The 13602-nt window shown below is 36.8% G+C and overlaps 1 protein-coding gene across 1 annotated transcript in view; it reads right to left on the bottom strand.

The window, feature by feature from the left end:
- Positions 1 to 13060: 13060 nt before the first annotated feature.
- Positions 13061 to 13602, bottom strand: part of LOC131166146 (3-hydroxyisobutyryl-CoA hydrolase 1-like) — a 68119-nt gene continuing 67577 nt past the window's right edge. The window contains exon 15 of the mRNA XM_058124457.1: positions 13061 to 13490. Within this exon, the coding sequence (XP_057980440.1) occupies positions 13353 to 13490 (138 nt within the window). The 3' untranslated portion in view covers positions 13061 to 13352. The remainder of the gene's footprint in view (positions 13491 to 13602) is intronic.

Below are 13602 nucleotides of genomic sequence, written 5' to 3' on the forward strand. Positions count from 1 at the left end.
CCCATTGATTTCCTGCTTAAAGCATCAACTACCACGTTTGCTTTCCCTAGGTGATAACTAATGGTGCAATCATAATCTTTAATAAGTTTCAACCACCTTCTCTGTCTCATGTTCAGCTCCTTTTGAGTGAAGAAGTACTTCAAACTTTTGTGATTGGAGAATATCTCGCATCTCTCATCGTACAAGTAATGCCTCCAAATCTTTAACGCATGCACCACTGCAACCAATTCCAGATCGTGGGTAGGGTAGTTCCTTTCATACTTTTTCAACTGTTGGGAGGCATAAGCTACAACCCTACCATACTGCATCAACACATAGCCGAGCCCTTTCAAAGAAGCATCACTGTAAATTACGTAACCATCACCCCCTGATGGAATGATCAACACTGGTGTAGTGACAAGCCTCTGTTTCAGTTCCTAAAAGCTCTGCTCACAATCCTCATCCCATTCAAACCTAACATTCTTTTTGGCCAGCCGCATGAGAGGTCCTGATAAAGTTGAAAATCCCTCAACAAACCGACAGTAATAACCCGCCAGTCCCAAAAAACTCATAATTTCCTGAACACTCTTCGGCCTTTTCCAATTCAACACTGTCTCAATCTTGCCAAGATCCACTGAAATACCATCACCTGAAATGACATGCCCTAGAAACGATACTTTCTCTAGCCAAAATTCACATTTACTAAACTTGACATACAATTTCTTTCCCCTGAGCGTCTGAAGTACCAGCCATAAGTGTGCCTCATGCTCCTCAAAACTCCTCGAATAGACTAGTATATCATCAATGAAAACCACAATAAATCGGTCTAAATACTGATGAAAGATTCTATTCATCAAATCCATTAATACTGTAAGAGCATTCGTCAAACCAAAAGGCATAACAAGGAATTCATAATGCCCATATCTGATCCTGAAGGCTGTCTTTGAGATGTCTTCTACTTTTACTTTCACCTGATGGTAGCCTGATCTGAGGTCAATCTTGGAATAGACCTGCATACCGTGGAGTTGGTCAAACAAATCATCTATACGGCGTAGAGGATACCTGTTCTTGATCGTCACTTATTAATTTCCCTGTAATCTATAGACATCCGCATAGACCCGTCATTCTTCTTTACAAATAACACTGGAGCTCCCCACGGTGATACACTAGGCCGAATAAAACCCTTGCTCAACAAGTCTTGCAACTTATCATTTAGCTCTCCCAACTCTGCTGGAGCCATTGTATAAGGAACTTTAGAAATTGGTGCCGTCCCGGGAAGTAGATCAATAGAGAATTCTACCTCGTGGTTAGGAGGTGACCTAGGTAGATCTTCTGGAAAAATGTTTGGAAATTCCTTAACCATTGGTGTATTGCACAACTTTGATTCATTTTCTGACACCGCCTTTACAAAAGCCATAAACCCCTGACAATCATTGAGGAGTAATCTCCTCTCCTATATGATTGATACTAACCGAGGCAGAGATTGTACATGCGACCCTATGAACCTGGATTTTGATCTTCTCAGAGGTCTGAAGATCACTTCTTTCAAACGACACTTTATACTGGCGTAATTGGCTACCAACCAGTCCATACCAAAAATTACATCAAACCTGTGCATATCCAATACTATCAAATCAGTTGGCAAGACTTTCCCCTGAATGTCAACTGGACAACCTCGGAGCACTCTACTACACCTTATAACTGAACGCTCCGCATTCATCGATGACATCGAACTTTGAGGAAAATACCCCAATAAATTTATCTGGGCCTCGTCGACGAATACAGGGGATTCGTCGACGAGAGTACAATAGAACCTCGTTGACAAGAAAATACCAAGAGAAGGATTTGGGCTACTCTGAATTTCGTTGACAAAGGGTAAGGTTCGTCGACAAAATTACTTAAGGACTCGTCGATGAGATGACGTGGCTCGTCGACGAATCCCACAGTATAAATAGCCCTAAACTCATTTTAATCACAAAAAAAAATCACACCGCTCTCTTCTCTCTCTCTCTCTCTCTCTCTCTCCTATGGCCTTTCCCTCTTCTTCCTTCGATTTTGGCCCCGTCAGTCGCCGGATCGATGATTTGAGGCCACCACTACGCTCCTGGTGGAGTTCTCTGCAAGTCTGCCTGAGTGGATTGTCGATGAAACGAAGTTGGAATTCATCCCAAATTTAGGGTAAGGTCTTTTATTCAATTTTTGGCCTTCTGGCAATTGTAGGAAATGATGTAGGCCAAAAAATATTGATATTCTGTTCTGGAAAATGTAGTTTCAGGGTGTTGAGTGGAGAACCCTAGGTGCGTAGGACCCGTTACAGTAGGGGGATTTTAGCGGAAATCAGGTAAGGGAAATATCCTATGTTGGGCAATTATCTAGGTTTCAGTATAAATTATACGTTTTTATTAGATGATTATTCACGATAGAAATTTATACAATTTATTATTTATGTATAATATGTTTAAAACTTTTGTGTGGCTTGAGGATATAGGTATAGTAAAGAAACGTGTTTTACAGTATTTTCAAGATATGATTTATAGAATATACAACCAGTGGTTATGTTTTATAGTAATTATAGAATATCATGATTACGTAGTTTTTAGTACCATGATTATACAGTTTACAGAATACCATGATTATACAGTTTATAGTACCATGATTAAACAGTTATCAGCACCATGACTTACAGATTATAGTTCAGCTCAGAAATACAGATGATACAATTATAGTTCATTACAGTTTATTTCATTGTCATGGTTAATACAGTTATTTCAGAATCATGGTAAATCATTTAGTGTATATATAGATGTATTATATAGTATCAGACCCTGTTGGACCATACAGTTATAAAGCACGGTACCGTAACTACATACAGTTTACATAGTGCAACCACCTCTTCAAATAATACGTGGTAGTAGGTCGATCGTATAGTGCCTTGACGTGGACAGGCTCCCCATCAGATATGGGTTGAGGAGGGCAGATCAGACCAAGGGAGTATAGTGGTTTACCCTGGTCGGCCAGCCAGGGTAGATCCCGCCTACGGGCCGCACAACCCTGTCATGAGGGGTTAAATCATGACACACAGTTATCCACAAGGAAGTTTTCATTTATTATTATGTATATATAGATTTACAAAGACAGAGAGTATACTTATGTACATTAGAAGTATTTTAAATGGTACCCTAAAATATTGATATGTTAAACAACATGGAAATGGTGGTGGTTTCTATTACTTGTACTGTATTTACAGATCCATTTATATATGATTTTATAGAAACAAATTTTCATAATATTGTAACTCATCTGCCACACACTAGCAATAGCATATTTCGTCTTACTAAGCGTTGGCTCATCCCAATTATTTTAACATTTTTCAGGTGATCCAGGTAGGCGAGCAGATTAGGCTCGCAGATAGAGGGGCCTCTGTACTACCTTGATATTAGAGTGAGTATTTTTGGGAGTATTTTTGTATAGCCCTAACTAGTTGAGGACATTTCTGGGGAACAGTTATATATGTATATTTTAGGAAACAATTTAGTACTCTGGTATTGTATATAATTACATATGGTTATGTTTATTTGATTTTTGCCTCTCGCTGCTTAAGTTGATGATTGGGTTTAATCTAGTATGGTATCAGAGCATGTTAAATGTCATAGTATAAAATAAAATTAAAAAAACCCCATTTAAATAGTAGGTCTTTACAATTTTGTTGTCTAACAACTGTGTTTCTGCACCACATAATCTAATACACTCCATAGACACGAATGAGTGTGTGGCTCCTGAATCAAACAATACAATAACTTTAAATGAAAGCATGTCAATCATACCGGTTACCACATTGCCGGCTATCTCAGCATCTTCGGGCGTCAAAGCATAGACCCTCGCTGGAGCAATATTCCTCTGCTAGCCTCCATGGGGCACCTGATAGCCTCCCCGATACAGTCTGGAAGCAAAAGCGGTATCAGGAGGTGTGGGGCAATCTCGCACCAAGTGTCCCTGCCTACCACAGCGATAGCAGATGGCTCTCCCCACTCGACACTCTCCCAAGTGTCTCTTTCCACAAGTCTGACAGACAGGAAAATTTTGCAGCACTTGAAACTCACGATCTCCAGTCTCTTGCCTCTGTCCTCTACTATAGTTTCCTCTCTTCCACTAACCCTGCCTAGATCCTTGCTGGAAGCCTGAAGGCGCAGATCTCTTCTTCTGTCCCTACCCCTCAACATCCATGTGCTCACTAGCCTCTGCCAAAGCTGCTCTGTCGACTAACTCAGAAAAGTCCTCCATCTTTAGCACTACTGCTTACTTGTATATTCCACGCCTCAACCCTCTTTCAAACTGTCTTACCTTCTTTACTTCATCAGGGACAATATATGGAGCGAAACGAGAAAGCTCTATAAACCTCACCGCGTATTGCTGGACTGACTACTGTCCCTGCTTCAGATTCAGGAACTCTTCCACTTTAACTTCCTTGACAGTGGCTAGGAAATATTTGTCGAAGAATAATTCTTTAAATCAGTCCCATGTCATAACTATCGGCGACGTCCTCTGTTGCTCCAGAAGTCTCACTGCAGTCCACCACCTTTCAGCCTCCCCTATCAGTTTATAGGTGGCGAAGAGGACCCTATTCTTATCCATACACTGTAATACCGCCAAAACTTTCTCGATCTCCTGCATCCAATTCTCGGTGGCTGCAGGATCAACTCCTCCTAAAAATGCTAGTTCATCTTGGTAAATTTCTCTATCGTGCACCCATGGCCTGCAGACAAGCCTCCCTGCTCTCTGGAGCTTTTAGCGATCTCAGTTATAACCTGTTGAGCCACACTGCATAATACTGCACCAGAATCAGCCCCGCTTGCACTCGAGGGCCCTACACCCTCACTACCACTTGCATGGGCACTACCTCCTTTATGGTCCATCCTGAAAAGACAATAAGCATAGCTCAAGGACCCTATTCTTATAATTTACCCGTCTAACTAAAATCCTCTATCTTAACATCCTTATCTTATTTCAAGATCCAATCCCACACTATAGAAACACAACCAGACAATAGTTTACTATAGTTTTCTTGAAATCGTCACCCCAAGAAAAATACAAAAACAACTACGGAAGTCGTGCCTTTAGACTGTAGAACAAAACCTTAAATTCCTTCCCTAACTCTGGTAACGTTTCCGCTGCATTCTAAAGTCTACAAAACCTAGCAAACTTGGCTATGATACCAAACTGTAACGACCTGCCTAATTTACCATATTAATTCTTTTTCATATTTAGTATAGCAATAATTCTAAAATCCTGTTCAACTAAATAGCATAATCAACCTGGACCCAAGGGTATCAGGGATATACCCAAAATGCCATTCTGAAACCTATGTAGTAGGAAACGTAATCTCATACATATCGTTGAGCCAACCACAATACCAGAGTTCTACTAAACCTATTATATATACAATCATCCACCAAAAAGGCCAAATGTACCCTAGGGTCATAACCCAAAAATAAACCTAACCCTAGCTCAACAACTCACCCTTCAGACAGGGTAGTCCCACCGATCTCTACTGTCACGGAGCTCTGCCCGCTCCTCTACCTAGGTTTCTTGAAATGTTTATATAGCTGGGGTGAGACACCTCTCAGTAAAGGAAATAAACTAATATCAGTGTGTGGTAACATGAGTAATTTAGTGTTTTACATATTGTATAATAATCATTTTTTATAGAACTGTATGTAACATATCTGGGAAACACATAATTTATCATAACATGGTATAACATACTGAATTTCTATACATATAAATCATCTCATATAACTGTACATGAAAACACACTAGATGGATAGCTGACTGGTATCATGTCTTACCCCCACGTGACTAGGTTGTGCGGCCCGAAGGCGAGACCTAGTAATGGCTGGCTGATCATGCTAGATCAACATAAGTCTGTAAGTACAATGGGTCTGCCCCTCCTGGTACGGACACCAGAGGGACGCCTGCACTACCATAAAACCACATCAACTGCCGATCTCCCATTGCCCCTTACGATAAGTGGTAGCACTAACATATATATGATCGTAATCATATAACTATGGTACCGTGTTTTGTGAAAGCCTAAACCAAGACAACTAGGTTCTGATAACATATAGTATATTTTCAAATAATGATACATGACTATTTCATAATAATATATGTCATGTTAATATTTTCATAAAACCTTGCATAACATATCATATAAAATTCATGGTCCTTACGTCGGCATTTTGTATCTTGTAAATCATGGCCCTTACGCCAGCATAGCATATCATATAAAACCCTCGGCCCTTACGCCAGTATATCATATAAACTTCGGCCCTTACGTCGGCATATTCTAACATACTGAATCATGAAATCTCTGTACTGTTTTAACATAATGTCTAAAACATAGTTCCTGTATTGTTATAGAGTTTTTCTGAAAGCTGGTAATACATGAATATTCTGGGAAAACATAATATTTCATCATCATAATTTCCATAGTAAATGTTACTCATGCCACACAAAAGGGGAAATATTCAAAACATAAAATCTGTTCTAAAATCATATTGCTGATATTATACACGAAAACTATATTTCTGATCAACGACATTATTTCCAACATAATCTTACAATATACATATTTACCTGAAATTAAATGCTATAAAATAGTAAATATATTTGCATAAAATAACTGACTTAGTTTATCCCCTTACCTGACTTATGAAAAAGCCTACGAATTACTCTAAAATCACACATGTGTGGTCTCCAGCTCAACACCCTGAAATTGATATTTTCCCAAGAAAATATCAGTATTATTTTACCTAACGTATTATTCTCAGTCTAGAAACACCAAAAACCTAATAAAACTAAAATTAACTAATTTACCCAAATTTTGGGATGGTTCCCAAGTAGGCCTAATCAACGATCCACTCCTGCAGAAATGAAAAGAAACTTCCCAGGAACAGCATGGCGGCTTCGGATCGTCGATCCGACGAAGATTCGGCCCAAAGAAATAGTCGACGAATTTGCAGTGTTACATTGACTGTTTGGTCTCGACTTTAAACCACCAACGGTATGTTTGAAATCTTCAACAATTTTGCTTGTTTACCCAGTGTTGGTTTTCGAATTTTGAATTGGGAAGTTGTATAGGTTGGGTTTGGGGGAAAAAACCTCCAGGAAGGTTATATATATACATGTTATGTGTTGTAACTTTGATATATCTGATGTATTTGTAAACAAGATGGTAAAAATTCATTATTGTTTGCTCTTGTAGATGTAGGCATTGCCGAACCACATAATTCTTAGTGTCATTGTTTTATTACTTTCATATAATATGCGTGATTATGTTTTTTATTTATATTTCACTGTTGGTTGCTGCATCATGTGATTTGGTATTCTGTTGCGCATTCATTTGCACAACAAGTTCCTAAATCCAAGTGGTCACTGTCATGTTGCTTTTTCTACTTCGGATGTTTTGGGCATTAGTTCCCAAATTTAAGTAGTCATTTCCAAATTATTCTGTCTGCTTTGGATATTTGGGGTATTAGTTCCCAAATCCAAGTAGCCACTTCCAAGTTATTCTTTCTACTTTGTATATTTGGGACATTAGTTCCCACATCCGAGTAGTCGCATTTAAGTTGTTTTGGCTATCTTGGCAATCCGAGTAGTTGCATCCAAATTGTTTTAACTACCTCAGAAAATTTGAGTAGTCTCATTCAAGTTGTTTTGGCTATCTCGTCAATCTAAGTAGTTGCATCTAAGTTGTTTTGACTATCTCAGAAAATATGAGTAGTTGCACCCAAGTTGTTTTAACTATCTTAGCAATAAGAGTATTCGCATCCGAGTTATTTTTTACTACCTTAGAAAATCTGAGTAGTTGCATCCAAGTTATTTTAGTCGCATCCAAGTTGTTTTGACTATCTTGGCAATCCGAGTAGTTGTATCCAAATTGTTTTGACTACCTCGAAAAATCTGAGTAGTCGCATCCAAGTTGTTTTGGCTACCTCAATAATCCGAGTAGTCGCATCCAAGTTATTTTGACTATCTCAGAAAATCTGAGTAGTTGCATCCAAATTGTTTCAAGTGTTTTGGAGGCATGTGGCATTAGTTCCCAAATCCGTAAAGTTGCATCCAAGTTGTTTTGGCTATGATGTAGGACGGGGGAGGGTGACCTAGTCCTACAGTTTCAACCCTCAATCAACACATACATAAGAAACACTTTAAACTGAGAATTTAACCAACCAAACTAAAACAAAATAAATCATGCTTTGTTTCACATGTTCAAGGATTTTGAAAAGGAATATAATTTGATGCGTAATCCAATCTCAAAGGTTCTTTCACAAAGGAGTCAAGTAATATGCTATGAAGATGCTATTCAATCATTCAAGAATATAAGTCTAAGTTAACAAGCAGTATTCCCACAATTGACAAGCAAATAAGTTTATAAATGCTAAAACTTTAAAGTTCCGAGTGGCTTTAGTCGACTGATCTTAAGGGTCAGTTGCCTGAAAAATTTATAAACTAAATTATGGGAAGGAAGTACAGGGTTAGTCGACTAATCAATTGTCCTCAATCGAATGTATAAGATTTAGGTAGAAATACTGAGAGCAATAGAAGGTCAGTCGACTAATCTATCGAGGCCAGTCGCCTAATCTCTTATGGGTTTGAGAAATATGCTGGGATTCAAGGTTATTTTTCAACTAAAGCTTATAAAACTTTAAACAAAGGTTCTCAAGCAATTTAAGGGTTGGTTAAAAACAATCCTACCGTGGGAAATCACTAGACAACTTACTATTGTTCACCACGAATTCGAATCACAACAGAGAAAACCTTGAAATAACTTCGAATAATGAAGGTGTTGTTGTTGTATGCGTATGAAATGGAGTGAGAAGGTAAGAGATAGCGAAGAAGTGCTAGATAACTAGTGGTCTCACACCACCTGATCTCCGATGAGAACGTCGTAGCCTCTCGCCACTCAATCTCAAGTATCGGAACAAAGCTTAACAGCCTTAACAAAGGAAATTCCTTTTCTATATTCAATATCAATTTCTTCACTCCTGTTTCAACTCTTACGATGGAGATATATATATATATATAGAATTAGTAGTACAAAGAGACAAGACACTAAACTCACTTGCACTTACATACAAGCATGGGAGACATAAAATATAAATGCTCACTAAAACCTAACATAATAAAGACACTTACACAACCTACTAACACTCAACTTACTAGACATAATAAATATACTCTCTCAACTTACAAGACATTGCATATGCAAGCAAGCTGTCTTGCATCATTACAAATTAAAGACAAATAATAAACAAAAGGGAGGCCCAATCTGTGTGGGGCCTAGAGGAGCCGTGTAGGGCCCAGTGGATCTGTGTGGGACCCACAGGGGTCTTGCACTTGGACTTGCAATGACACATCACTCGATCTTCTCATGCTGAAATCTTCAAGATACTGCCATGTGTACTTTCCAAAATTACCAACCAATATGGACATCCGGGGGTCGTTCACGTGTCACCATGTCAATGAACAAAATAGGTAATGGTTGTCGATCCCCATTAGGCCATCTTAAAGGTACGTGGCATTAGTTCCCAAATCTGAATAGCAGCATCCATGTTATTTTGATTGTTTAAAAGGCATGTGACATTACTTCCCAAATTTGAGCAATTGTTTTCAAAATTGTGATGATTTATCTACCTTAGTGGTACGTGGCATAGTTCTCAGATCCGAGATAGTGATTTTTTCATAAACTAGGACAATTTACACTTTACTCTGTAAGCTTGTTGAGTTAACTTAGATTTCATGCATCTTTGTAAATCTATGCATTTTTATTTTGTTAAAATTTTATTATATAAGACCCAATCCAAAATTCATGTCTTTTGTCTTAATAGATTTTTTACTGAAGAATGCAAAGAGATAGATCTTCTTGTCATTCTAACTAACAAACCTATAAAAAGGGGTAGCTGTAAACACCTCATTTTGTCCGAGGCTTATATAACAAAAAAATTAGGTAAAAATTATTAATTCTATAAAATTAGTTTTAAGTGTTATTGATCAATTTAAAAGTGGTTGATCAATCAAATTTAATCTATTCGTTTCTCCTAAGCATATAAATAGTGGACTTCAGAAGAGACAAAGGCATAGACAGATAGACACAAAAACTGCGAGTTTGAAAGAGTGAAGCGAGGGATTGCTTTGTTGTGAATTTGGAGAAGAATTCATGAAGATTAAAAAGGAGGGCTGGAGAGCTAACGGCAGACTAAAAGGCATAGGTACTGAAAGGGCACTAGTAAAGAATTCAAAAGGGGCTTTGGCAAAGGAAGAAGAGGCTACAAAATCATAATTTATAATTAGAGGTAGGGACCTGTTAGTTTTGTTTAATTTTTAATTCAATTCTCTAGCAATGCTGAATTTTGATTCTATAATTAGAGTTTAAATTCAAATAGAACAAAAATCAACAATTTTTCCAAATAGGATTTGATCTGAATTTGAAACATCTATACCCGATTATCCATATATGCACACTTGATTACCCTAGGTTCAATAATCTAGACTTGATTACCTGAAATTTGATCTGAATCCAAGTCAACTTGATTCAGGTCCTAAATGGTTGACCCAAAGACCTAAGTCCAATTTGGACCTAAGTCCATGAACCATTGACCTTTTACCCAATCCCAAGCCTAATTGAACTAAAACCCATTTTCCAATTTGGGTCTATTGGGCTCGACCCAACTGGCTGAATCCATTTAATTAAAAACAAAGCCCAATTGCCTTGGAACCCAACCTAAACTCAAGCCCAAAGTCAATTTTAACCTAGGTTAAGTCAGCCCTTAACCTGAGCCTGTTTGGCTCATAAGAAAGTGACAGAAAATTTAGGAAAAGCAGCTAGAAAATTGAAAAGGAAAAGATTTATCTTCACCCGATTTGAAAGTAAAGGGCTCGAGCTCTCTGTTTATGCTTTCCTTTCAATGCAGACCTGCAAAATGAAAAAAGAGAGGGCGTGAGATCTGAGACAAAAGTGAAATAGCAAAAGAGCAAGAAAATTTGGAAACATAAGGAGAAGAGAAGAGATCAGAAAGAAACAAAAAGATTAGAGAGAAATAGAGAGATAGAAAGAGAACTGCGTGGAGAAGAAAGAGAGAGAGACAGTGAGAGATTTTCAGAAGAAAGAGAGAAAGAGAGAGAAACAAAGAGTGAAAGAGAAAGAAAGAAAATTAAAGTAGAGAATGGAAGAGAAGAGAGAAGAAGAGAAGCAGAGGAAAAAAGGAGAGAGAAAAAAAGATTTTTATATACAAGTCAAACATGTGTCATTGTACAGACAATGACACATGGCGCAACCATGACACAGCATTCAGAGAACGATGTGGTGCAATCCTAGTCGTCCAATCTGTGTTTTCTCTGGATGGTCGAATCATTGCCACGTTAGCAATCCCCATCAAATCCCTAAAGCTAGGCAGGGCACGCCTCATGGCAAATGACATCATGATGCCATCACTCTACCGCAGAAAATTTGGAAAAAAAATTTAGTTAATTAATTAAAAAATAATAAAGCAATACCATGTGTCGTCACGTCTAACTGACATGTGGCCCACTCATCCCAACTGGGTCAAACATGGTTTAAACCGATTGAACCAATCCGACTTTTGAATTATCGATTCATTTATTTAATTTTAAAATTAATTTTTTATTTTTTAAAATTAAAAAAATAGTAAAAAGAATAGGAAAAATAAAAATATATATATTTTAAAAAATCACAAAAAATAAATAAAAATTATTTGAGTTATTTTTACCTCCGATAACAAAAAATTAGGAAAATTAAAATGAAAAAATGAAGAAAATGTCTTTAAAATTTTCAAAAAATTTAGAAAAAAATGTTGAAAAAATGTTCAAAATATTCTAAATAAATTTTGGAAAAGTTTAGGAATGTTTTAAAGACTCTTTTTAATCAAATTTGATTAATTTATTATTTGTGTGTGTGTGTGTGTGTGTGCATGTGTGTGTGTGTGTGTATATATAGTGCGTCCTAATGATTAAGCAAAGGGTAAAAAAGTATTTCAAACCTCTCGTATATTAGTTCTGAGTGTTCATCTAATAAGACCTTTGAAGGTCTTATAAGACATTCGTAAATCACCTTATTATATATTTTCTTTTAAATATTTATTTATTTTTTTAAAAGGAATTAATTAAAAACCATTATATTCAATTTAGAGATAATTTATAATTAATTAGACACTATTCATAAAATGGATTTGTAGAACACACTAGTACCTTCCACTCGCATAACTGAACTCATAATCTCAACTTTTATAAACGTAGACCAAAACTACTTGTTCCTTGACCTTAGAATTAGTCTAAAAACCAATCAAACAAGTAAAAATTAGGTGAGCTAATTACAGTTAGGTAAATAATAGGTTAGTGACGACTCCATCAAACTTTTAATATAATTATTCCTTATCATTCTGAACCTTTCTCTAGGACTTTACGACAACAATTCCCAAATTTCATCATAAAATATTCCCATACTATTCCATGTTATATAAAATAACAAAAATTTTCAATGGGCAACTTATTTCTAACTTATTAATTCCTACATTTTTTTTATTATATTCCCGTCTTATTCCATTCCATCCATTCTATTCTTAAAAATAATCATTTCACGAACCCAACATGACCTTATTTGTGATATTACTCCATAAACATGGAATATACAAATATTTTAACATAAAGATGACCTTATTTGTGATATTACTCCATAAACATGGAATATACAAATATTTTAACATAAAGATGTCTGCTGTTCAATTTAAAACCATCAAATTCTCTCACTCTACTTGCATTGTCATTCCATTCTGCAATCAAACTAATTCCATAAAGAGCCATAATTCCGCAATGGGTAAATGGCTCTTACTCTTGCAGAGAGCTGATACAGACGAATCCAACACTCCAAAACACGTTTCTCTTAAGTTTGTATGATTAATTTACACTCACCATAACTAATATCATAATTTATACAACAGTAGAAGTTGCTGTAAATTTTGCTATTTGATGTTCATCATGTTGAAAAGCAATTAAGATAAGAACCTTTGACAATGGAACTGTTTAGAATTAATAGAATATCTCCATATGCAGTACATAATGTATACAAATATTTCCATTTTAATTTCCCTCTAGCTATTTATTTCACTTTGATCGATACACATTCAACATTTGCACAGGCAACAAACTATTTCTGTCAAGAGTACTGCAAGTGACCGACGGCAGTCCATACTATAAACATAGATCAGGCCAAACACAAGGTGGGTGCATTGCCAAGACAGACTCCCATAGGAGATGCTTGCCCTAGAATTATGCTTATTCCAGCTTGCAGCTCTAGGCTAGAGCTTGGCAATGGCATATTCAGGAATGTTGGATCTAGTGGGGAATTTTAAGTCCTCCCATCTTTCATCCTCCACTTTGGAGAAGTACCGATCAACCACATCATCATTGATCAGATCCAATTTCGAAGGCTCCCACTGGCATGAGGAAGGGACATGGAAATTAGAAAATGCATTTTATGTTGCATATGTTTATCTTATTTGATCAAGAATCATTCAAGATGGACAGAAAAAGAAGAAGATTCTCTAA

Source organism: Malania oleifera, chromosome 10 (assembly GCF_029873635.1).
Source record: "Malania oleifera isolate guangnan ecotype guangnan chromosome 10, ASM2987363v1, whole genome shotgun sequence".
Classification (NCBI taxonomy): domain Eukaryota; kingdom Viridiplantae; phylum Streptophyta; class Magnoliopsida; order Santalales; family Ximeniaceae; genus Malania; species Malania oleifera.